General features: G+C 42.2%; 1 protein-coding gene across 1 annotated transcript in view; it reads left to right on the top strand.

Annotated features, from left to right (window-relative positions):
• The window catches only part of LOC126236243 (ATP-binding cassette sub-family C member 4-like), a 294541-nt gene that overhangs the window by 143086 nt on the left and 123541 nt on the right, over positions 1-27914 (top strand). The window contains exon 3 of the mRNA XM_049945386.1: positions 26974-27093. Coding sequence (XP_049801343.1) covers positions 26974-27093 — 120 coding nt within the window. The remainder of the gene's footprint in view (positions 1-26973; positions 27094-27914) is intronic.

Genomic DNA, 27914 nt, shown 5'->3' with positions numbered 1-27914 from the left:
CGTCCACCAAATTTTAGCAATGATTCTGTAGAGAAAAACAGTCTTAGGTCGAAGCAGAGTTGGGGACGTCGAACCGAGCCAAGTGTTCCAAACAACCATAGGTCGGAAGTGCCCTGTCGTGGATCTACGGCATAAAAAAAAAAAAACAGCCAATCAGGTAGTACAGTGTCGAAGTTTGCCCGATAAGCAAACGTGTTTGGGAGTGCCTAGCAGAATGTGTGCAGCACAGTTTATTATCTTATTATCGTAACAAATCTAGGCACTACGATAGTTTTACCCTAGTTCACTTAATAGACAAACTCTACCCTGCAAATGTCACAGAAAAGTAACGTATAACGTAACCAGGCATGGATATTTTGCCTAATAGTGGCAGGTACTGGCTGAGCGAAGTTAGTTTAAAAGCACACTTCCTCGGACTCGCCGCTAATAGGCTGCAGTTTTATGGACGCAGCTCAACGTCGGCGCATTACCACTCGATGGTTATTTGAAAAATTTGATTCGTTTGACGTCCCCTACCTTATTATCAGGTCGGCGACATCATTTATTACTGTATTTTTCATTCAATATACGACACAATAAAAATAGGCCCAAAAATGATTTGGGTGATACTTTTTGGGTGGGTGGCCGCTGAACGGCGAGGTTATCAGCGTCCTTTAATTTGGAAATAGGAGCAAGGATAATCAAAGGGATAAGACTTACTGATCATACGATGTTAATAAGTGAAAATGAAAAAAATTAACAATACATTTGAGAGGCACCCACTTGCCTTACTCATACTGTGGCATCAAGCAGTCAGGCCTGCAAGATGAGTGGCTTGCCAAGCGAGTGGATTCTTCCTTAATTTATCGAGTAACATGAATTCTCGTATCTTACTATTTAGTTACAAATTATCCTCCTGTGTGAATAACACGCAACGGAAACACGCATCTGACTATCAGTGATTTATAGAACTCTGACTGCACACTACGCATTGGCAATACCACATTTACTTTTTGTCTTTGATTTAACGGCTTTTATATAAATTCGGGATATTATGACAACATACAATTTAATGAAAAAGGTCACCAATCTCTTTCTTTTCACTATTTGATTTATTCCTAAACACACAAATTCTACAACCTACGACAATATCATATGAGAATTTCCGCCCAATGGGCATGGCTTTACATTAGTGAACCTCTATACTATGGTCTCGTAATCTATTTACCGCAACAGTGCACTTCCTGGATAGGATGGTGGATCTTTTATTATACCTCACACTTCGACTCTCACAATCATCCTCACGAAACTTTCCTCCAGATCGAGCGATACAGAAGGAACAAGCATAACCCACAAATCTTTCGAAACTACCTTGCTACTCCCATGCAAAACACACATACCCAAATTACATGACATACACAACACAACAATATGAAATATTACACAAAGAACGGTTACAACTTCATCACTTTCCGCTTTCCCACTTCAATCAATATTTATCCCAGTTTCACACGACACTGCCCCAATTTGTAATTCTACTTTCCTACTGTGAACTCTGGAGATAAACGCACGTCTTCCTGTGCAATGCAAGCCAAGTGGCGTTGCTGGAAAGACGGCCGACTCACCTTGATTCTCTCTCAGAGTTTAAATTTAGCGTCACACGGAATGATATTTCTTAAATATTTCAACTTATGATACACACGCTATTTCTTAAATATTTCAGCTTATTGTACACACGCTATTAATTCAGCTTAACTTAAGCACACGCAAGTATCTCAACTTACAACTACACGTGGGCTCATTGTGACCGTTGGTTTACTACAATCCCCTTAAAATTACCTGCCTCACATTTAATTCTCCCCACAAAAGTTCCTGATAAAGAGAAATTATTAATTCTAACTACTATTAAATATTCCACATCCATACCATGCCTCCACTCTTTCATTACGGAGCACAACAAAAAACAGGTCTTTACAGCAGAAGGTCCAGCGGCAGAGTGCCGAAACATGGCCGTATTCCGGTTCTCTCGCACCTCTGTCGAAGTGGGAGAAGCACCTTGCTACCTTATTGGTCAGCCACATTTCAGATGCTCAAAGCTCTGGTAAAATTTTCATCTCTTTGGTCTCACCAAAGGTAGCCAAAGGATCGACTCAAAGATGATCATATATTCCCATTCACTATCTGTGGTTAGCAGACGACCATACATTCATTCATTTCACAGATCTCACCAAACTGGATGTAGGGATTTATTTTGAGGGAGTGCACATGTGATCAATTAAATAAATAAATTGTCATTCTTTCCCACACTGGTATCCGGCTTCGCTGTATTAATTGAAATTGAGTTACTTTACAAAAAAATGTGTTGTTCTTACAAAATAATGAAGTATTTCGTACCTATTTTCAATGTTGGGCGGTACTGTACCCTTTCACCACCGGCTACCCATGCGGAAAAAAATGGCACGGTACTATCCTTGCAATGCGAGGGTAGTTCCGAACATTTTTTTAAGAAAACTGTATTAAAACAAACGTAGCAATTCAACAAAATACCCAGGAGGAGACCTTAGCCCCTGGTGACCTCAAATTGACGACCAAATGTTGTTGCTTTACCAAATTATTGACAGTTGTTGCATTATTGTACTCTCCACAATCCGGAGTAACGTACACATACAAATTTACAACAATCCACATGACAAATAAAACATCACATCATAGAAATAAAAAATAATGGTGAGATAAAAGTTTGCTTAGTTACTGGGATCTTCGTTATTTTTATGAGTAATCCAAACTTCACTAATTCTATGACAAATAAAAAAAAATACTAATTGTACTCATGAAATTTTAAATAGCTCACCGTCCAAACACAGAGCAAGTAATCTGACATTCATAAATTGCGCTGTAAAAACCTTTACACAGCAAAGTCTAAATACAAAACAAAATCAACAAAAGAAAAACATTGCATGCACTAGTTACACGTAGAATGTCAGGCTCCATACCATTACTCTAAAATATACCTCAAACCTACAGAGAAATAAAACTGAGAAGAAAAACAATGAAATATACCACAAGTTACATATTGGTTACGTAATATAGTTCGTCTAAGACATCATGTCATACCTCATTAACTATCATCACCTAAACAATTGCCACAACTACTCGACAGTGAGTTTAACCTTATCCTTGTCCATCAGTACAAATACCTGCTGCTGAGCTAGTCAGTCCATCAACTTTGATTAATACACGCAGTAAATAGTTTAGCAATAAGTGCTTGAATCCACCAGTAGCTCTCTTATCTTACTCTACTGTTCATTTCTCTGTTGTCACACATATAGACGACAAGAACTTGCATTTCGACTAGCCTTCGTTACACTTTAATGTGAAATATCACCACTGTGTTAATGAAAATAAGTGGCTTCAGTCAAAACACCAACAAGATTATTACAATGCACGACATCAAAATGCATCAATTAATTCCGATATTTGTTGTGCAATGCAAACTCTTCTCCCCTGTGACAACCTTACTGATCAATGCTACAAGAGCCACTACGTTAGTATTACGCCACTGGCTAATAATTAGAGCATCATTGTACCAAATATTCTAATAAACATGTTACGTGAACTTGATAACCCAGAACAAACCAAAAAACAAACACTAACTATTCTAAACACAAATGATAATGAAATACAATTACGCTTTCTGTCCCTTCAGGAATGAAACATATAAAAAAAAACATTTACACAATTACAAATACATTATTCCCTATCTTGCGAGTCACACGGAAACATTTCATTCTGTGATTTTCTTGGGGTCAAAAAGTTGCTGATAGTTTTCCTAGAACCACTGTCTCGGTGTCAAAGCTCTCCCATGGTTACCCAGACGAAAGTCTTTGAGTCACTCAAATCGGCATTTTGAACACGCACTGAACAGTAAACTGTATCTCATTAAACACGAATGTCATAGTCACTCTCAGAGTACCATCCACACGAATCTGTTCGTCCAAAAAATGGCCCTACAACTACTATTACCCACGGTTCTGTCCTTTCAGTTCATGGTGTAATTAAAAGTCGTAAGTTTCAACAAGCAGCACTTATTCCCGCGCCAATTCAAGAAATGTCTCCTACTACAGACGCAAATGTCAATGTCCCACTCTAGTTTCTTGCCTTCATACAATAATTGTTCACCAAACGACAACTGTCCTCTAAGTATACCAAGTGTCCCACATGCAATTCACAAAGCACACTTAACAAGTCACTGTCAAAAGTTCATGGATCCCACCATTCAGTGGTCAAGACAAAACAAAACAATCGTCCTGTCTGCTAAAGACAAAATCTTTTCCACCACTCACAACGTGGAAACACCAGTCCTTCACTTTCCACCTTATGGAGACATACGAGCAGTCATCTTGTTTCACAGCTCCACAGTCCAGTACTACACTCCTGGAAATGGAAAAAAGAACACATTGACACCGGTGTGTCAGACCCACCATACTTGCTCCGGACACTGCGAGAGGGCTGTACAAGCAATGATCACACGCACGGCACAGCGGACACATCAGGAACCGCGGTGTCGGCCGTCGAATGGCGCTAGCTGCGCAGCATTTGTGCACCGCCGCCGTCAGTGTCAGCCAGTTTGCCGTGGCATACGGACCTCCATCGCAGTCTTTAACACTGGTAGCATGCCGCGACAGCGTGGACGTGAACCGTATATGCAGTTGACGGACTTTGAGCGAGGGCGTATAGTGGGCATGCGGGAGGCCGGGTGGACGTACCGCCGAATTGCTCAACACGTGGGGCGTGAGGTCTCCACAGTACATCGATGTTGTCGCCAGTGGTCGGCGGAAGGTGCACGTGCCCGTCGACCTGGGACCGGACCGCAGCGACGCACGGATGCACGCCAAGACCGTAGGATCCTACGCAGTGCCGTAGGGGACCGCACCGCCACTTCCCAGCAAATTAGGGACACTGTTGCTCCTGGGGTATCGGCGAGGACCATTCGCAACCGTCTCCATGAAGCTGGGCTACGGTCCCGCACACCGTTAGGCCGTCTTCCGCTCACGCCCCAACATCGTGCAGCCCGCCTCCAGTGGTGTCGCGACAGGCGTGAATGGAGGGACGAATGGAGACGTGTCGTCTTCAGCGATGAGAGTCGCTTCTGCCTTGGTGCCAATGATGGTCGTATGCGTGTTTGGCGCCGTGCAGGTGAGCGCCACAATCAGGACTGCATACGACCGAGGCACACAGGGCCAACACCTGGCATCATGGTGTGGGGAGCGATCTCCTACACTGGCCGTACACCACTGGTGATCGTCGAGGGGACACTGAATAGTGCACGGTACATCCAAACCGTCATCGAACCCATCGTTCTACCATTCCTAGACCGGCAAGGGAACTTGCTGTTCCAACAGGACAATGCACGTCCGCATGTATCCCGTGCCACCCAACGAGCTCTAGAAGGTGTAAGTCAACTACCCTGGCCAGCAAGATCTCCGGATCTGTCCCCCATTGAGCATGTTTGGGACTGGATGAAGCGTCGTCTCACGCGGTCTGCACGTCCAGCACGAACGCTGGTCCAACTGAGGCGCCAGGTGGAAATGGCATGGCAAGCCGTTCCACAGGACTACATCCAGCATCTCTACGATCGTCTCCATGGGAGAATAGCAGCCTGCATTGCTGCGAAAGGTGGATATACACTGTACTAGTGCCGACATTGTGCATGCTCTGTTGCCTGTGTCTATGTGCCTGTGGTTCTGTCAGTGTGATCATGTGATGTATCTGACCCCAGGAATGTTTCAATAAAGTTTCCCCTTCCTGGGACAATGAATTCACGGTGTTCTTATTTCAATTTCCAGGAGTGTAGTTAATAGCTGCTGGTAATAAATGCTCGCCGGGCTCTGCCGCGCCTCGTCCATTCTGCAGTAGCGCCGCTGCGCGCGCCGTTGAGCAGAAGAAATCACCCGCTGTTGCCTCCGCGGGGTACCTTCCCCAGTCGTAAGGGTGGCGGAACTCATGAATGGCCAGTGGTACGCGCGTGTCGCCCCAGGCCGTTGACCTGCTGTAGCGGGCGCGTGGAGTGTACCTCGTCCGACAGTGGAGTGGGGAGTGCCGCGGCTCTGTCGCCCGTCGACATGGCAACGTCAGCTCGGCCCGCTAGCGGTATGGGCGTTACGACACCCAATCAGTCAGAGCCTTCCGTGCATTTCGCAACATTACAGACAAAAGGATATTCTTACATTATTTAAATACTCATTGATTACATGTATGATCTATTAGATACATTGGTAATAAAAGAATCTTTGTTCTAAAAAACATAAAATTATACACCCTAGTTTTCTACACATACAACATCAACATTTATCTCTTTTCTATAGACAGCCCACACTCGTGCTATTCATTGTACCTGTTGTCCCTCATACAAAACATGAAAGTGTAAAAAAAAAAACAAAAGGAATAATAAGCAATCTATACTGCTCATAATTACAATATCAAATAGTAGGCTACTCTAACATCCTATCACAGTGAAAATATTAGAAACTTTATTCTAAAACTACAATCTACAATGAACTTTTGTGCTTGTGACAGACTGAAATTAATACCCCTTGAAAGTGTTCTAACAAAAAATAAGAATAATCCACACAGCTCACAATTACCTACCACATGTTATTAAATAGTAAACTACTTTAACATCCTAACAACAAACATTTCAGAAACTGATGACTCTAAATCTACAACATACAATGCACCTTTGTGCTTGTGACAGACTGAAATCAGTATCTCTTTACATATTTTACATTTTATTATATATAACAACATTTCTAGGACATGTATGAACCATCCACATGATGTCAGATCCTGACCTGCCATCGAGGTTCATCCCAATCAAACAATACATAATAATGTTTTAGTTACAGATCGGTAGCATCCCCTTTACAGGAGTGTGCGCATTGATCACACTACTCTACGACTCTCACTCACCAGACATCACATTTTCCTTCTCATTCAATCCATTAATACACTAACAGAATAGGTCTAGAAGTCAGCTAACCTTAACACCACCACACTCACGACAACATACCATACCTTTGCTCCCTTATACTCAACCACATAACACATGAAGCTGCTTCGGAGATAGCTTCCCAGTCTCCGAATTCGTCCTTTCACTCTGGCACCTCTCTCCATCGGCTTACCTCCGCATTCGCTTTACCCATTAATCATTCTGCTGAACACCAACTTAGAATTGCGAAATTTCATCTAAGAACAAAAAATACACAAATTAATCAACCTGCAAAATAACTGTACACATTCTTGGAACCGTTTTGATTAGTTATACTGGTACCCGGCTTCAACAACAACAAAAAATATTATTTTTGCCAAATCGCAAATGTTGTGCTAAGAATTAGATCTACACTTATATTACATCTTCCGTCAGTATTCCATAACGTTCACCATCTGGGTCTCATACTCCCTTTACGTCCTTTCACATTGTGCAGTTGTCCTCATCTCTTCATTCGTATTTCGGCTCTCCGTCCGTCCATCACTCCATCATTTCCTGGTCTTCCTTCGCCATTGGCATCAATCTCTATTGCAGCATACTCAGGCCTCTCTGTAACATACATCTAAGACATCTCCACATTATTCAATTCTACTCACCTTTATTTACCATTGTTTCATCACGTCGAATCTCTCTTTATTAATCACACTGCTTCACGTCGCTTTTCTCCTCATATACCACCTTTATCCACTACTATTTATCACGTCGCTTCTCTATCTACCATCTTTAACAACTCATTAATCACCACGTCGTTTCTGCTTGATCCTTATTCATATGACAAAAAATACGTATATACACCACTCTGTCGACTCCTGTTCATGACTCATTCGACCAGTCTGTTCTGTCATACTTCCTGACATCCCGCCTGAAAAATCTTATGTTCGATTTGACCCTGCACAACGTTACACACCACAAATAATTACACTGACTATCTAAATTGCCTACTTTAGATCTATCCTTAACTTTTCCATAATTTGATGTTAGAAATGTGATGAAGCCCACGAGATTGTTTTCCCTTGATCGTCTCAATCAGTACAGCATTTTCATGGACAATCCGCCTCACTCTGAATGGTCCACTATACACAATAAAGAATTCGCTAGTTAGGAATCTGTGCTTACACGAAAATTAAATGTGTGCCGAGAATATACAAGCTGGGAGAATTGGGCAGCCCAAGTGTTAGAAACTTAGGTGCTAGTGGCCTCTTTCACTAACACCAGATTCCGAACAACCATACACAGCACTTCATTATAACTGTCACCACGACAATGACATACTATAGATCAGATGGTATCTAATTTAAAAACTTCGATCACAATGTTTACCTCTTACATTACGTGTTTAGCACCTGCCATAGTCAAATCGCACTAATTAAACTGGACTCATTGGCATTATTACATAACATTTTAGCAACTGGTTCCTTTGAAGAAACAGTTCTTTTACTTTACTGTTCGAAATAAAAATTTGCAAATTTTGCTCTGAGAGACCAGCCTAACAGATGCCATTACTGGTGTTTTATTCTCTGATCAGAAGTATGGTATTTGTACTCCTACATATCAGTAGAGTATGTCTGCTACATAGACAATTTTCAGTGCCAGCTGCATGTGTTTTAAGGCAAGATGCTAAGGGCTGATATATTGGATTAGTTTCTCCTATCCATCAATCTATTACGACAAGAAAGAAATGCCTGGATTCCATGCTCTCCTGTCATTATGATAGTTTCTGCCGTTCCTATCCTCGACACTAACTGACCTATGAGTCGTGTCTCCGTTCACGATATTGCTCTCATTACCCAATCCTTGTAACAAGTGCTGAAATGACGCGGAATCGTCTAAGCCTCTGCCTGCCATCACTATACCTCTGCGCAATCTCACTGGCAACTTATTTATACAGATTCTAATGGGCTCCCCAGGTTCGTATGTCACATCCAAGTACCTGTTTCGTCTGAACATCCCCTGATAGCACGACACTGTATCTCTTATACCACCTTCGTTACAATTTGGCATCATCAATATGCTTTGCGTAACCTGGTCCTGCTTACTTTTCGACCAGAATTCATTTAAATAGCTACTACAGTCTTTAAGGTCTTCCTGCATTTTCGCTCTAGCCTCGTCCCTCAAATAGTTATACACAAACTTCGTTTTGCGGAGCAATCCCCTCGATGAAGGTAATGAATCTTGAAATTGAGACAGCCTTAGACTATACCCAGTTGGGTCTGCCACCTGTTTTATCTGACACAACCGTTCTTCTGACTCTCTGAATTCGTCTTGCTCTTTCTGCCTATTTTCGTTTTTTGAGTTTATCTCACTCTCCCTCTGCAATCTACCTGGTGGTGTGTCACCTTCGCTACTGCACGCTAATTGCAACTGTGCTAGTTCACTATGTTTCCTACTTATTTCTAATTGTGCCTCTTTAAACTGTAATGGTGGTTGTATCTCCTCCTGATCGGCACAAACCTCTCGCTGCGTACTGTCAGAACCTGTCTCGCCTCTTGTACTGATCTTTTCTGCATCTGCACTAATCGTATTCATTCTGACCACTACCTCTTCGATTCGCTCATCCGGTAACACATCCCTACGTTCAGTAGTATCACTCTCTATTGTAAATACTTGTACCTCCAAATTATTAGCCCTTTCTTTCACGATGTCACATACTTGCTTCAACGCACCCAGATTCTTCTCCCCCTCATCTAACCGATTATTAACTGCGGGCAGACGCTCATCGATAACTGTGTGTAGCTTCCTCATTGCCTCTTTATTTCCCCTATCCATTGCTTCCAATCTCTCCTTAGCCTCCCTATCTCTCTCCTTATTCTCCCTATCTCTCTCCTTATTATCTCTATTGATTGCTTCTAATCTTTCGTTATTTGCTTCCAATCCTTTCTTAGTCTCCCTATTCATCGCTTTATTATCTCTACTCATCGCTTCTAATCTTTCATCCATCCTCTGTAAAAACTGCAGTAGCCCACTGTCATTTGCTACCGTCGACGCGCTCACCTCGTTCGCCTGAGAAACCGTAGCTTCGCTAAGGGTAGCTGCACTTTCACTGCACACCTGGCGTAGTCTCGGCTCGCCCGCGTCGTCGGGAAAAGCCCGCGTTTGTGGACAAATCCCGCCCCATAAAGGATCCCCTTGCAGCGGTCCACTGAACAATACAGCCTCTTCGGAGTGTCTGCCGTCCCCGCTCATTAACCCATGGTCAACAGCTACTTCCTGCTGCACTGCTACGTTCACGCCAGAATCGCTATTCTCCATTGTGGCTACGTTTTTCGACTGCGACCTAATTACTACGGACATTACGCAAAAAAAATTATACCACGATCTTCCAGCCTAGGACGATACAGCAATTAATTACATAAAATAAAATAAAAGATCCTCACCAATCCAGAAAGAATTTGCAAACAAAAAAAAATTTTACTTCTTAGCGCTATCACAATATATTCCATCAAAAAATAAAAAAAATTTAATAGCAAATCCTAACAACAAAATATCCTAACAAAAGGAATCCTGGCAACAAAATATCCTAACAAAAGGAATCCTGGCAACAAAATATCCTAACAAAAGGAATCCTGGCAACAAAATATCCTAACAAAAGGAATCCTGGCAGGGTCGAAATTATGAGAGGCACCCACTTGCCTTACTCATACTGTGGCATCAAGCAGACAGGCCTGCAAGATGAGTGGCTTGCCAAGCGAGTGGATTCTTCCTTAATTTATCGAGTAACATGAATTCTCGTATCTTACTATTTAGTTACAAATTATCCTCCTGTGTGAATAACACGCAACGGAAACACACATCTGACTATCAGTGATTTATAGAACTCTGACTGTACACTACGCATTGGCAATACCACATTTACTTTTTGTCTTTGATTTAACGGCTTTTATATAAATTCGGGATATTATGACAACATACAATTTAATGAAAAAGGTCACCAATCTCTTTCTTTTCACTATTTGATTTATTCCTAAACACACAAATTCTACAACCTACGACAATATCATATGAGAATTTCCGCCCAATGGGCATGGCTTTACATTAGTGAACCTCTATACTATGGTCTCGTAATCTATTTACCGCAACAGTGCACTTCCTGGATAGGATGGTGGATCTTTTATTATACCTCACACTTCGACTCTCACAATCATCCTCACGAAACTTTCCTCCAGATCGAGCGATACAGAAGGAACAAGCATAACCCACAAATCTTTCGAAACTACCTTGCTACTCCCATGCAAAACACACATACCCAAATTACATGACATACACAACACAACAATATGAAATATTACACAAAGAACGGTTACAACTTCATCACTTTCCGCTTTCCCACGTCAATCAATATTTATCCCAGTTTCACACGACACTGCCCCAATTTGTAATTCTACTTTCCTACTGTGAACTCTGGAGATAAACGCACGTCTTCCTGTGCAATGCAAGCCAAGTGGCGTTGCTGGAAAGACGGCCGACTCACCTTGATTCTCTCTCAGAGTTTAAATTTAGCGTCACACGGAATGATATTTCTTAAATATTTCAACTTATGATACACACGCTATTTCTTAAATATTTCAGCTTATTGTACACACGCTATTAATTCAGCTTAACTTAAGCACACGCAAGTATCTCAACTTACAACTACACGTGGGCTCATTGTGACCGTTGGTTTACTACAATCCCCTTAAAATTACCTGCCTCACATTTAATTCTCCCCACAAAAGTTCCTGATAAAGAGAAATTATTAATTCTAACTACTATTAAATATTCCACATCCATACCATGCCTCCACTCTTTCATTACGGAGCACAACAAAAAACAGGTCTTTACAGCAGAAGGTCCAGCGGCAGAGTGCCGAAACATGGCCGTATTCCGGTTCTCTCGCACCTCTGTCGAAGTGGGAGAAGCACCTTGCTACCTTATTGGTCAGCCACATTTCAGACGCTCAAAGCTCTGGTAAAATTTTCATCTCTTTGGTCTCACCAAAGGTAGCCAAAGGATCGACTCAAAGATGATCATATATTCCCATTCACTATCTGTGGTTAGCAGACGACCATACATTCATTCATTTCACAGATCTCACCAAACTGGATGTAGGGATTTATTTTGAGGGAGTGCACATGTGATCAATTAAATAAATAAATTGTCATTCTTTCCCACACTGGTATCCGGCTTCGCTGTATTAATTGAAATTGAGTTACTTTACAAAAAAATGTGTTGTTCTTACAAAATAATGAAGTATTTCGTACCTATTTTCAATGTTGGGCGGTACTGTACCCTTTCACATTAAAACAACTGAACGCCAGCTGTGTGGAATATGGAATAAAGGTAAATGTGAAAAAGGCCAAGGTTTTACAAGGCAAGCAAGGAAGATAAAAGTGAAATTTGTGATGAGTTAGTGAAACAAGTTGATAACTTTTGACACCTAGAATGTAAAATGAACAGTAACATAATACACTCCTGGAAATGGAAAAAAGAACACATTGACACCGGTGTGTCAGACCCACCATACTTGCTCCGGACACTGCGAGAGGGCTGTACAAGCAATGATCACACGCACGGCACAGCGGACACACCAGGAACCGCGGTGTTGGCCGTCGAATGGCGCTAGCTGCGCAGCATTTGTGCACCGCCGCCGTCAGTGTCAGCCAGTTTGCCGTGGCATACGGAGCTCCATCGCAGTCTTTAACACTGGTAGCATGCCGCGACAGCGTGGACGTGAACCGTATGTGCAGTTGACGGACTTTGAGCGAGGGCGTATAGTGGGCATGCGGGAGGCCGGGTGGACGTACCGCCGAATTGCTCAACACGTGGGGCGTGAGGTCTCCACAGTACATCGATGTTGTCGCCAGTGGTCGGCGGAAGGTGCACGTGCCCGTCGACCTGGGACCGGACCGCAGCGACGCACGGATGCACGCCAAGACCGTAGGATCCTACGCAGTGCCGTAGGGGACCGCACCGCCACTTCCCAGCAAATTAGGGACACTGTTGCTCCTGGGGTATCGGCGAGGACCATTCGCAACCGTCTCCATGAAGCTGGGCTACGGTCCCGCACACCGTTAGGCCGTCTTCCGCTCACGCCCCAACATCGTGCAGCCCGCCTCCAGTGGTGTCGCGACAGGCGTGAATGGAGGGACGAATGGAGACGTGTCGTCTTCAGCGATGAGAGTCGCTTCTGCATTGGTGCCAATGATGGTCGTATGCGTGTTTGGCGCCGTGCAGGTGAGCGCCACAATCAGGACTGCATACGACCGAGGCACACAGGGCCAACACCCGGCATCATGGTGTGGGGAGCGATCTCCTACACTGGCCGTACACCACTGGTGATCGTCGAGGGGACACTGAATAGTGCACGGTACATCCAAACCGTCATCGAACCCATCGTTCTACCATTCCTAGACCGGCAAGGGAACTTGCTGTTCCAACAGGACAATGCACGTCCGCATGTATCCCGTGCCACCCAACGTGCTCTAGAAGGTGTAAGTCAACTACCCTGGCCAGCAAGATCTCCGGATCTGTCCCCCATTGAGCATGTTTGGGACTGGATGAAGCGTCGTCTCACGCGGTCTGCACGTCCAGCACGAACGCTGGTCCTACTGAGGCGCCAGGTGGAAATGGCATGGCAAGCCGTTCCACAGGACTACATCCAGCATCTCTACGATCGTCTCCATGGGAGAATAGCAGCCTGCATTGCTGCGAAAGGTGGATATACACTGTACTAGTGCCGACATTGTGCATGCTCTGTTGCCTGTGTCTATGTGCCTGTGGTTCTGTCAGTGCGATCATTTGATGTATCTGACCCCAGGAATGTGTCAATAAAGTTTCCCCTTCCTGGGACAATGAATTCACGGTGTTCTTATTTCAATTTCCAGGAGTGTATATAATAAAGATATCAAAACAAGAATATCTATTTTAAAAGAAACGTTTTACGAAATGAGATGTGCTTTCTGTGGTCCATTAAGTAAACAATTAAGGGAGAAATTCATGTAGTATTTGTTGAAGCTGAGGAAAATACGATCGTCAGAGGAGTGGTGAAAATTAGAACCTGTAAGATATTAGTTCACTTTATTAGAAGATACGATGCGCTTTCAATAAGTACTGTAGCATTTTTTTTTCTGAAAGCAGGTTAGTTGTATTAAGGATTCCAGTACACCGTATTATCTCCCCCCCCCCCCCCCCCCCCCCACACTCTTATGGCTACAAAATACTATTTTTCAACATAATTTCCGTTCAAAGCGATGGGCTTACGCCCCCTTACTGGGTGTGTCTGTATGCCTGCATGGTACTATTCTACTGGTCGACGTCAGAGCCAACACCTTGCTGCTTCAATGAACTCTCCATCATCCACGCACTGCTTCCCGTGGAGTGCATCCTTCATTGGGCCACACAGAAGGAAGGCGGAAGGTGTGAGATCCGGGCAGTAGGGTGGATGAGAAAGAACAGTCCCATTAAGTTTTGTGTGTTCCTCTCGAGCGTGCAGACTTGAGTGAGGCCTTGCGTTGTCACGGAGAAGGAGAAATTCGTTTGTATTTTTGTGGTGACGAACACGGTGAAGTTCCAACACTGCAGGAGTCACAGCTGTGTATGGCTGATCGGCGCGCAGAGGTCGGACAGGTTTACGCGACCTTGTTGCGAAGATGACTCATCGTGCTTTCGTTGCCGCATGTAGCGTGACATCTTAAACTTCTGTGGTATCGATGCGAGGTGCCGACTTTGTTACGCTCCCGCGATCTCTGGACGATACCACATTCTGTGTGGACATTATAACGGGATGAAGAGAAGTACTTTGAGGCCTTTGAGATGTGGATTTGGAGGACAATGGAGAGTGTGAACGACTAAAAAGAAATACTGGAAAAAATTAGGAGAAGGAATAAAAATTGGCTCGGGTACTGGATGAGCATAAAGAATGCAACAGAAGGAATCGTGAATGAGAAGAGAACCAGGGGATGTATATACCAGCTAACTGACGACATACGGATAAAGGGATCATGCGCTGCAATGAAAAGGATGGCAGAGAACTGGGAAGAAAGGAGAATGCTGAACTTGCAGTGATCAGTTTTTCTTATGAGCAGAAGTGATAATCAACATTTTACTCTCCATTGACAAGACGAGAAGTCCGCACTATGTTTTTACAAGCTGAAATTCGTTTCTACATGAACGACGTCTCAGCTTACTAGTTTAATCACTAGAAAATGCTAGATCTGTTAATTAACATAACGACAGTAGAAGCAGATGACAGTAGCTGCCGCGTTGCACGCAAAGCTATTCTATTGCCACAGAGAAAGGAAGAGATTGGCGTATCGCATGACAGATGTTGTCAGACCTAGTAAAGATCGTCGGCAGGGCAGTTGGCAGTAGAGGAAACAAGAGCGTCGCCGCCGCATTGGGTCCCGGTCATATGGTAAGTCCCCTGAGACAGTGAAGGCACTTCGCTTTTCAGGTGTCACCATATCAGAAGTGTGGCCGGAGTATCTCGATTCGGGGAAAGCTGCTTACTGCCTAACGTAACTTACGTGAGAAACAAGTTATTGATGAAACATACTCCGCAGTTTATAGCAGCAGATAGCTGGGCCACATGCAGTAAGTAATTAGCCAGTCCAGTGATGGACAACAGATATGACAGCCTACCAACTCCTCCCTATGAGATGCAGAAGCCAACATTCCAAATATGTACTTTCGATTCTTTTTAATTCGAACCTCCAAAAATCAAAAATGTGTAGCTAAATCGAACTTGTTGTCGATTTCCTCGAAAAAATCTTGGCAGATCGAAGATAACCTGTGCGCTTTTGTACACTCTATAAATCTAAGCGAATATCATGAGAGACTGCTCTGCAAATAGTCTAATTCGATGTCAATGGCTGTCTATTACGTGGGTAATTCTAACTGTTTCGTTAACTGTTCCGATAACTGTTTCGTTATTCAACTCTTTTAGACATCCCATTGTTTTCTCAACTACACTTTACTTACGACTGTTCGTAAATCAGTTGTCAAAATAACTTCAGAAAAGAATAACTCTTTGACTTTTGGAGAGAAGAAGCGAGCTATTGACGCTGAGGAATGTGAAATGAAAAAAAAAAAAAAAAAAAAGGAAGTGTGATAGGACCGCTCTTGTTTTTTTATGTAGACAAAGAATTTGACGAATACGACGACCAGCAGTCTGCGACTATTTGCTGATGACGCACTAATGTACGAAAAAAATGTCGTTTATGAGTGACTGTAGGAGATACAGGATGACTTAGAACTTCTACACACACCAAAAAAGTTTTGCAACACCTCGGTTCCGGGAGTTCCGGAAGTTGTACCATCATACAGCAAGACCTACAGAGGTGGTGGTCCAGACTGCTGTACACACCGGCACCTCTAATACCCAGTAACACGATCTCTTGCGTTGATGCATTCCCGTATTCGTCTTAGCGTACTTTCGACGAGTTCATCAAGGCACTTTTGGGCCAGATTGCCCCACTCCTCAATGGCGATTTGGCGTCGATCCCTCAGAGTGGTTGGTGGGTCACGTCGTTCATAAACAGCCCTTTTCAATCAATCCCAGGAATGTTCGATAGGGTTTATGTCTGGAGAACATGCTTTCCACACTAATCGAGCGATGTCGTTATCCTGAAGGAAGTTATTCACAAGATGTGCACGATGGGGGCGAGAATTGTCTTCCATGAAGACCAATGCCTCGCCAATATGCTGCCGATATGGTTGCACTATCGGTCGGAGGATGGCATTCATGAGTCGTACAGCCGTTACGGCGCCTTCTGTGACCACCAGTGGCGTACGTCGGCCCCACATAATGTCACCCCAAAACAGCAGGGAACCTCCACCTTGCTGCACTCGCTGGACAGTGTGTCTAATGCGTTCAGCCTGACCAGGTTGCCTCCAAACACGTCTCCGACGATTGTCTGGTTAAAGGCATATGCGACGCTCATCGGTGAAGAGAACGTGATGGCAATCCTGAGCGGTCCATGTGGCATCTGTACCGCACTGCATGGTGTCGTGGTTGCAAAGATGAACCTCGCCATGGACGTCGGGAGTGAAGTTGCACATCATGCAGTCTATTGCGCACAGTTTGAGTCATAAGACGCCGTCCAGTGTCTGCACGAAAAGCATTTGTCAATATGGTAGCGTTACTGTTAGGGTTCCTCCGAGCCATAATCCGTAGGTAGCGATCATCCACTGCAGTAGTAGCCCTTGGACGGCCTGAGCGAAGCATGTCTTCGACAGTTCCTGTCTCTCTGTATCTCCTCCATGTCCGAACAACATCGCTTTGGTTCACTCCCAGACGCCTGGACACTTCCATTGTTGAGAGCCCTTCCTGGCACAAAGTAACAATGCGGACGCGATTGAACCGCGGTGTTGACCGCCTAGGCATGATTGAACTACAGACAACAAGGGCCGTGTACCTCCTTCCTGGTGAATGACTGGAACAGATCGGCCGTCGGATCCCCTCTGTCTAATAGGCGCTGCTCATGCATGGTTGTTTACATCTTTGGGCGGCATCTATGAACAGTCAAAGGGATTGTCTCTGTGATACAATATCCACAGTCAAAGTCTATTTTTAGGAGTTCTGGGAACCGGGATGATGGAAAACTTTTTTTGATGTATGTATTTTGTGTGATAAATGGCAGCTGGCTCTGAATGTAGACAAATATAAGTTAATGCAGATTAGTAGGAAAAAACAACCCCGACATTTTCGAATACAGCATTAGTAGTGTGAATGCTTGACACAGTCATCTCGATTAAGCATCTATGCAAAACGTTGCAAAGCGATATGAAATCGAACGAGAACGTAAGGTCGCTAGTAGGGAAGGTGAGTGGTCGACTTCGTTGTGCTGGGAAAATTTTACTCAAGTGTAGCTCACCTAGAAAAAAGACCGCATATAGAGACTGGTGCAGCCTATTCTTCAGAATTTTTCGAGCGTTTAGTATCCCCACCAGGTCGGATTACAGGAAGATGTTGACGCAATTCAACATCGAAGCAACTGAGAAGCGTGTTGCTAGATTGGTTACTGGTGGGTTCATCGACATGTGAATATTACAGGAATACTCAGTGAACTCAAACGTGAATTCCTGGAGGGAGGACGATGTTATTTCCGCGGATCGCTATTGAGAAAATTTAGAGAATGGGCGTTTGCCACTGATTCCAGAACGATTCTACTGCCCCCAAAGTACATTTCGCGTAAGGACCGCGAAGGAGAGACAAGAGAAATTAGGAGTAGTACGGAAGCACATAGACAGTCGTTTTTCCGGCACTCCATTTGCAAGTGGAACAGGAATGGGATGCCTAATAGTGGCACAAGATACCCTCCGCCTTGCACCTTGTGGTGGCTTACGGAGTATGCATGTAGATAGATGTAGCGAAAAGTTTCGGTATTCCGTCATTGGTGTTTTCGAATATCCTATAGGATAAAGATAAAACTGCTGGAAACACATCATAAGAAGGGACGAAGCGGAACCGGCAAGACGAGTCTCCACGTTTTGCAATATGATTAATGAAATGGCTTAATCACTGTAAGTTGCGTCCATTATGGGGAAATTCAATATTTTACCAGGGAGGAAGTTTAACTGAAGGTGCAATGGAATTCATAGTATAAATTTCACATTACTAGCCAGGGAATGAGAATTGTGAACTTCTCTATACATCTTTCAGACTGAGTTCATTGTAGCCGCTGAACTTAGAGAGGATATGGGTAAATGTCGAACTGAACGTGCTTGTGGTACGGTGAATGAACTACTTCCCATTAAGTTTGTTGTTTATTATTGTAATTTCCATGAGCAACAACATAAACACAAGTTGAAAACAGAGAACAGTACTGTGACCGATAATTACAAGGAAGAGTCAAAAAACAACTGTCATCGTCAGTGAACACGACTAAACTAATGATCATTTGATCTGACAGAATCCATGGGAAGTTTAAGTAAAAGTGAAGAGACTACCACCTCACAAATCAAGCGTGAATATACCTAGATATGGCGGGCGCACAGTGGTTACTCGTATTTGACCAGAGGGGTATCGAATTACTACATGGAATTATATGTAAAAGCTACCGCATCACTGGTAATCCCTCGCTCACTTGGTCAATATGTATGAACGGCAGTCGTAACAGCTTCAGACAAAGCGCCTACACACGCCTATCAATGCTTATAACTCTGTCGCATCTGTTGTGAACTCTTACCACAAGTCATCAGTTAGTGGAGGGCAGCTGCGGGGTTGGTGTGGTAGCTGCACCAGAGCGAAGCGAACACTGCTGTCCTCCCGCCCGAGACCGAAGACCGAAATGTTCTCTTCAGAAATCGGTGTCCAGGGAAATGGTTGAAGCAGACGTTATTGTAGTTAATCGTGAGTGTTCTGCGTCCCACAAACCTTATCAGTAAAGTCAAAACTGTAATTCAATCTTCTATTTTTGAATAATCAGTTAATATTTAAGGAAATTAGAACTTGTTTCCAGAATGAGAATTTCACTCTGCAGTGGAGTGTGCCCTGATATGAAACTTCGTGGCAGATTAAAACTGAGTGCCGGACCGAGACTCGAACTCGTGTCCTGAGTTCGAGTCTCGGTCCGGCACACAGTTTTAATCTGCCAGGAAATTAGAACTTGATTATGAGTTCACATTTATGAAAAAAAACCAAGACTTGCAGTGCTATTACTGTCCATTAAAACTTCCTTGGCAAATAAGTAACAGACAGGGGAGACAGCTCCAATCTGTTAACAAAATTGTTTGCAGCATTTCTCTTAAATTACATGCTAGACTACGAAATATGTTTATAGCTGGATATTGTTAAAAGCAATAAATCTGAAGTTTGATAATGAAGATTATTCCTTCTTCCGTATCTTTGATTGCGATGGTTCTCTCACTTAAAATTCTTGTTACCTAATGGTGAGAAACGAAGGCAATATACATATTGTAGCCTATCGGCTAAATGTGTAGTTCCTTAGTGCTGCATAAAGAGGTGCAATGAACTGAAATTACGTACTATCACTGTACACAACTGTAAGAAACAGAGTTGCATCAATACAGATTCTACAGACCTAAGTCAATAACTTTCATCTTCAAGTGTCTATATCATAGACGTACTTACGAGCTACTGTGAAACTTTCTGAACTCAGACATTTAGCATCTCACTTTCGCAACATCTAAATGAAGGTGTGAAGTTATTTAAATGCGGAAGGAGTTGCAACTGACCAGCGATGGGAGACCATCCCATACAGGGAATTATTGTAACCCACTAGAAGACGCTGCTTATTGTGAATGGAGCTCCCCATGGTTTCTTTCTCTATGTGCAAAACCCGTCGAAGTCTTGAGACAGACGTAAGGCGTGAACTGATGTGTTCTAGCGAAAGGTAGAAACCCATATGCTCAAGTTCCAATCCACTTAATGCTTTGTCTCTAACATCAGAATTATTAGCCTAATAACAAATAATTACCGACAGCCCAGTAAATCAAGATAAATAAATATATCTCTACGCCCTCTTTTTAAGAGGAAGTGAGCCATAATTGCATCTTAAAAACACAGGGATTCTTAAATGCTAATTCTATTCAAAACTTACCCTAACCCGTTGTTTATTCTGGGTTTAATTAGCACAAAAAATGCGTATAGATATTTTCAAGCACACTATGGTTTTTAGGGCGTAATTACAGAAGGACAGCCGTACGTTGTCGTCGGTCTGACCTGGCGCAAACTGGTACTATGATCCACTAAACAGCACACGTTTATGTCAGTATCCTGTACCCTGTACGTCAGCAGTCCAAAAGGAGCGGCAGCGTAACGTACCACCAGTAACGTATTGTGTGTGAGCTTCGTCCTTCAAATTAATTATGCTAATTTCGGTCTTTCGAATAAAGCAGTATGTACTTAACTGGCTGACTCGTAAAGTTTGTACACTGAAATTTATATACTACCTAAACAATTAGTATCGTTGTCCAACTCAATATACAGATGCAAATATAGCAATCATATACGTCTTACCCTTTTTCCGAGCTAAAATACTAAATTTTTTGAAACATTGTTCGTGGAAATAACGGACAAAAAGAACTATTAAAAATTCTAAGTAAAAAAACTGTCTTGACTGCATGAAATAATTCATTTTTATTTTAAAAGGTCGCCGGTTTCGACCTGTCCAGATCACGTTTCAAAACAAAAATAAATTATTTTATTCGGCGAAGATAGTTTCTAATTAAAATTTTTAACTTTACTAAACCTCAGCTGATTTTTAACTTATCTCTCAAAATTTCAGAAATTTGATCATTTGATCCTTCTTTCGTTATTTACGAATTAAAGTAGAAAAGATCTATTTAATCACGACTCAAAGATACTGTTCTCCTGTGAATGGTCAAGTTCAGATATAGATTTATCTTTGAAATATTGCTAAATTATATTCTTTAATTTCTTTTCGCAGTTTTGAAACTTTCGCAAATTTCTTTCCTACATGTACCTTTCTATCTTTAAAGACTGAATTTTTATTATTATCTGACGGTTATTTATTCCAATAGAACTAACACTTGATCTTGAACCTGTAGTATGTAAATACGAGAAATATTTTATCTTTTCTTCTTTGCTCTCTTTTTTGAGCTGTGCATTTGGAAAAATATGATTCTGATTTTATCTTTTTCTTGAGGAACGTACAGATTTACTAATACGTCAATTATGTACTGAGTGACAAGAGAAGAATTTATTCTCTTCAGCACTTTAACGACGACTGATTCAAATAATGTCAGGTACAGATGCGAAAATCGAGTTCCAGCGTAATGGGATCTTACAGAACCTTATAAAAAAACAAAATAAAAGAAGTCTGTTAGTGCCACTATCACTTGAATCCTAACAATGTAACGTATATCCAAATATATATGTATTTCTTCACGTGTTGGCGACTGACGAACACCGTATCCCAATATTTGGTGCAGAATAGGTTGGATTCTCGATTCAGCTTCCCATAAAGTGTTAGCACTTAAACTGCCCTGTTTAATGGTCCCATAAAAGTACAATGAGAACTGGAATTCGATAAAATAAACTTACTAAGTTAAGGACAAATACGGCTTGCTAACAACTCGAACTTTTCGGTAATAAAGACGTAGTGCCTGCCACAACAACAAATCTGCCCTTGGGTATCACATACGTACTCAGAGCAATCCAATACGTCCTTCATACACTATGAGAACAGAAACCACTCTCCCTCGAAACGATTCTGTGCGGGATCACAACCATAAACAGGAACTAATCGGAACTTAAGCTGATCCAAATATCATATTCCATACATCCATAAAACTGCGCTCGAGATGTTATCGGCCAGTGATCGGGTTGTGAATATTAGACGTTTTACCAACTGCCAATACAATACACTTGAAAACGATCAGACTGGATGGTTGGTTGGTCGTCGGAGTTAAAGGGACCAAACTGCGAGGCCAATAGTCCTTTCATCCTATATGTATCGAATCAGAAATAACTTTCAGAAGAAGGGCAAAAAGGGCAGATCCTGGGAAGTCCGATTGTGGACAAGATACAGTACGACAGAGATAAAATTAAGGACAAATGGGAGGGGTGTGAGAGGGGGTAAGGTGGGCGAGCCGCTCACTCAGAATGAACCCCAGAACATGTTATGCGGTGGGAGACGCACTCTCTACATCCCACGAGCATCACCTCACGAGCAACACAGTCTAAAGTTTAGGAAAGATAAAACATTAAAAACGGCAAACATAAAAGAACAGGAAGAATAAAAGGCGGGAAGGGCAGGGGCCAGGCTACACTGCCGAGCAGGGGCCGCCAATGGTATTCCCGATCCATAGTAGGCGAGGGGTGCCCCTCCAACCACTCAGGAGGTCAGACGAGAAGAACTACTAGCAATTAATTAACACATCGTGTCTGACGCGCGTCGGGGTATGTTATAGCGGTCAGCTGCTGGTTCGTCACATATTCTTTGCCACCGTGGAAATCGTATATGGGTACCCTTGGCACCAACAGCTCGCGATATCTTTTTTTCTTCCTTCCAGCTACAACAATTTTGCACAACAATTTACAGCAATAAATCGCAAATAAAGTATATGAATCTCTAATTCATATGTTCGTTTCGTATCTCGTTAATCTCAATAGATGAATACGGTTGGGCGAAATCTGTTTTCCTTTCTTGTGATCATCTCCATGTAAATTTTGGCGCATTACACACTCAACCACTCTATGCAGTCTCCAACGGTAAAGATAAACTCAAACGCAATACATAAATGATTCTGGATATTAGATAAGAACGTAGGCATTCGTAGCCGTTGTCATCAGTAAATTGTTTGTCGCTTTAGCAATTTCCACTACTATTCTGACTTTTAATTTACAATGATACACTGCTTTTGTTAAAATGTCAACTTCAGCAAAGCATATATTTTGATCACGTCTTTCTTTATATTCAGCTACGAATAATTTACTGGGTTGGGTTGTAACCTACCCCTCACTTATCGACCTTAATGACAGTGAAAAATTAAACCGCGTGCACCTAATGGAAATTTGGGAAAAGCAATCGTCACCGAAGTTAATTTGTCGGTAAAGAGGGAGGAAAGGGTTACATCTAAATGAAAGGAAAAATGCAAATGAAATTGGTGGAAATTAATTTTGAGAAAAGGGTAAAATTAATAAAGAAAGTAAATGTGCGGTCGTTACGTTAACAATTAACTGGCGTTAATTAGATATTTGAGATTTGGGGAAAATTACGGTCGCCAGTCCTATGGACAACTACTATAATAACTGAAAAAGAAAGGTTATTGCACATTTAATTAGCACTAAAAGGGTGGCAACTGAAGGTTGACACGTGTTGTGTGACAACTGAATGTTTGTCAGAAGTAATAAATTTCGCTACACTCTGACTTAATTTAGCAAAAGAATTAATAAAACCGGAAAATTGAAAGTTAATTTAGTGACTGAAATTAATAGTGAACTTTGTTTCTGAAGCACTACGAAATTCAATAAAATAAGGTTAGTCTTGGGCTACCTCAACAATCATTTCAAAAGCTACTTGAATGTACACAATTTAGAAATAAGAGATTTAACTTTGAACTTGAATTAAATGGTTCTGAACAATTAACAATAGTAAAATTTATTACGTACCAAACTGAGCTGCAGTCACAGGTAAGCTAAAATATGACAACAAATCTTGTACTCTTAATTCGTGCTTGTGTAATCAAAATATTGTAGCCAGCTATGAATACTTTAACTGAACTTTGAAATTAAAGCAGTGAAATCGAATTATATTACTTTAATGCTGGCGTTTGAATTTCCTGCTTGGTAATGCAATTGGGACAATGAGCAACAAAGGTTCATGCTAAGTTGCTGTAATTTTGTGATGCAACAGTTTGAAAAGCTGAGGTCTGCCATACAGTTCTAAAACTTTACGTGCTTTTAGTCTTCCTTGTTGGTTGATTGAAGGTTTGAAGTCGTCGGTCGAGGAGGTGGCGACAGTCACTCATTGTCGGCCGTCGGTGTTGCAGAAGCTGGATGCAGGCGCACCTTCTTCTCGACACTGTCACGAGGCGAAACGGGCTCTTGATGTGCGCCAGCTAATGCTTCCCGACCGCGACACCGTGTCAGAAACTATCATAGCAAGTCGAGCGCTATTACATGCTGCCAAACCCCGAAAGCGCGGCAACTCAACACACCTGCTCCACCGCCCTACTCCAGCCAGACTCTCTCTGCCCGCGCTCCATGCGGCAGAGTTAACACTACCAAAGATCCTAAACACTTTTGTTCTCCACAAGACCTATCGATGTGATCGTTCGATAGCATAGTTTTCCCTAGGCAAGACCCAGCGTAAAAATACAAATAATATTTACAAAACAAACCAATTATACATCGACATAAATGCATATATATATATATATATATATATATATATATATATATATATATATATATATATATATAAATTGTGAATTGTGAAACAATTACAATATATAAAGACACAGAAATGTCATATCTTCAGGTAACAAAATAAGGAAAAAATTTATAGTACAATAGATGGAAATAGGAGGATATGCATTTCCGGCGTTACAGGGTGCATAGGTCGTTCATATTATTTTAAGCGGGACGATCACTCACTTTAATAACGCACTACACAGATGGGGAGGGGGGGGGAGGCTGTCACTGGGGGTTTCTGAGAGAATGGCCGAAAGGAGCGAGTGCACTACGGCAAAATCCTTACACAAACCCGAAATGACAAACCGAGAGGAAACCAAGACGTGAAAACCAAGAATCGTCAACAGCGTGTGAAGATCCACAATAGCAAACCGAACGAAATAACCAAGAGCAAATGTGATCTTTGTGTGAATGGTAACATAAGCAATCGGAAAGTTTCGGATCAGAGGTGTGTTCTACCAAAACTACGGCACGGTAGTTTCGGTACACTACATAAATGTCATACTGTATGATAGGATTAATGGTAGTATTGCAAGCATTGGTATGGAGAGAGATATAAATGAATGTTTACGAGAGAAACTGGGAGCCGACGACTTCTCCTTTTGTGTTGCTCATAATTAGGGCCACACATCATTCAATGTTAAAAATGGTTCAAATGGCTCTGAGCACTATGGGACTCAACTTCTGAGGTCATTAGTCCCCTAGAACTTAGAACTAGTTAAACCTAACTAACCTAAGGACATCACATACATCCATGCCCGAGGCAGGATTCGAACCTGCGACCGTAGCAGTCGCGCGGTTCCGGACTGAGCGCCTAGAATCGCTAGACCACCGCGGCCGGCTCATTCAGTGTTAGTCCAGTGTGTATTTTATATCCTTACGAAGTATGCATTGCATTTTATAAGCAATAAAAGTTATCTGATCGTGCAACTTCTGCTCTTCCATGTAACCAAAGTAATTACTTTTGATGCAATTACAGTGTACAAGCACAAAAATAAAAATATATGTAATTATTGTTGTTATTTACTACTCAGTAGAACGATCTGCGTCGTGATCAAAGGCAAGAGCTTCGTGTTATTACTCATAAATGCGAAAGTTGTTTATGAATAACAGAAACATGCTTTATATAAGTTCGACGAAGACTGCAGCGATTTTTAATATATTTTTATTTTGCGGTTTTCATTTTACCTTTTTTGTCGAGGAAAATGCATTTTCTAGCGCTGTGTGATAAATCTGTAATTTTTAAAAAAATTTCACGTTACATATCAAGAATTTTCGAATGAAACCTGAATTAAACATTGAAAATTTCAGTTCTACTGTAAATTCAGTTTACTTTTAACTAACAGACAGGATAATAACTGTAGATTACGAGGCCCTTCATATGTCCTCACTAATTTTATAGAGGGTGCACTGCTTCCACTTTTTACGGGAATCTAGTAAGGCACTAATCGCATGCGCAAAGAAAGCGATCGTTATGAGGTAATGCCCGACAGGTGTGCAACACATCTAACGTACACGTAACACAGGTATGACCTGAATCGAACAAAGTTACAAGGAAAACTACCGTAGTCGACGCTTACTTATCATAATCTATAGTAGTAGTTTTACAACTCTGTTTCCGATGCATAAACACAGCTGGTCTAGGAAAACTCGTGCACTTTCGGCGTAGGTTATGCCACCAGAGGGTATCGCCAACTGACGCCGCCCGTGGAACCAAACATCTCTGGACGGCGCAATACTTTTGAGTTCACCTCGATAACAATGTCCGAGTCCGGCGACCATACTAAACTTATCCTTATGTGCACTTTATTAGACCTGCATCTAATTTGTACAGCCGGCAGTATGTATAAGTTCGGGTGATCTTTCGGCAATCTTAAAATAATCTTTAATTTTAGTATTGTAACCTTTTACGTCAGAGAATGTTTCCGATGCTATCGGTCACGCTCTTTGTATATGGCAGAAATATGAATCGTTCTAGTTCTGTGTCCTATTTTAGTTCTGCGTCCTGTTTCCCCATCTTCCCTAAGCCGTGCTCTTCTTTTGTGCTAACATGTAGCTTCTGTTGCAGGCAATGGAACAAGCAGCAGCAGAAGAAGAAGCCGAGCCTTATGAGCGCCATCGGCGGCGCCTTCTTCTGGCAGTACACCCAGCTGGGGCTGCTCGTACTCGTCAATGACGTCATCGTTCGGTGAGTTCTCGCTTCTTCTATACAACACTGGAAACCTATCATCGCTCTTGTCCTCTAGATTGCTTATTCATATTGCCACTAGCTTATTTTTGCCCTTGTGGTAGGCTATTTTAAACATGATATGCCTCTGCAGTATTACTTCCTTTCAAATAAATCGCACAAAAATGTGATACCAAGTGATACCAAGTATTAGTAATGTTATTCAAAATTAAATAAGACATAATACTTTCAAATGAGTGTTCTTTATGATTGCAGACAGATGATGGTACAAAAATCCATGTTATTTAAGAAGCAATACAGGGTGATCCGAACAGTCTGAAAAGCTTGTAAGGACATTGCAGTGTAGACTGTGCTGAGAAATAACTGCGAATTCGATACGTTGCACCGTTTCTGCGGAAATCAGATCGTTGCGCGAGAAAATCCAAGCGGCCCGATAGAGGCGGTGTCGCCAAAGGCGTTCTTCGTTTGGTTTTTCTAAAACCGAACTAGAGAGCGATACAAAAATTGGATATGAAACATTAGTAATGATTGAACCTGAGCCAAAGGCTGAGCGGTCTCGTGCGCTGTTATCTATGCTATGAGAACAACTGACATTAATTGTATCTGTGGGGCATCTTGAATTTGCGCGCGAACGCCTGATTGGCTAACTTCGATGCTAATTAATTCAGAAACGACGTAATGTAACGAATTTGTTTCTTAGTTATTTCTCAGCACAATGTATCCTCCACCAATCTTACAAGCTTTTCAGACTGTTTCTGATCACGCTGTATACCACTCTTTTATTTGTCAGGAAGATGAACAATTTAAGAGATATGTTTCTA

Source organism: Schistocerca nitens, chromosome 2 (genome assembly GCF_023898315.1).
Source record: "Schistocerca nitens isolate TAMUIC-IGC-003100 chromosome 2, iqSchNite1.1, whole genome shotgun sequence".
Lineage (NCBI taxonomy): Eukaryota > Metazoa > Arthropoda > Insecta > Orthoptera > Acrididae > Schistocerca > Schistocerca nitens.
Note: the sequence above shows the minus strand (reverse complement) of the source record. Positions and strands in the feature narration are given on the sequence as shown.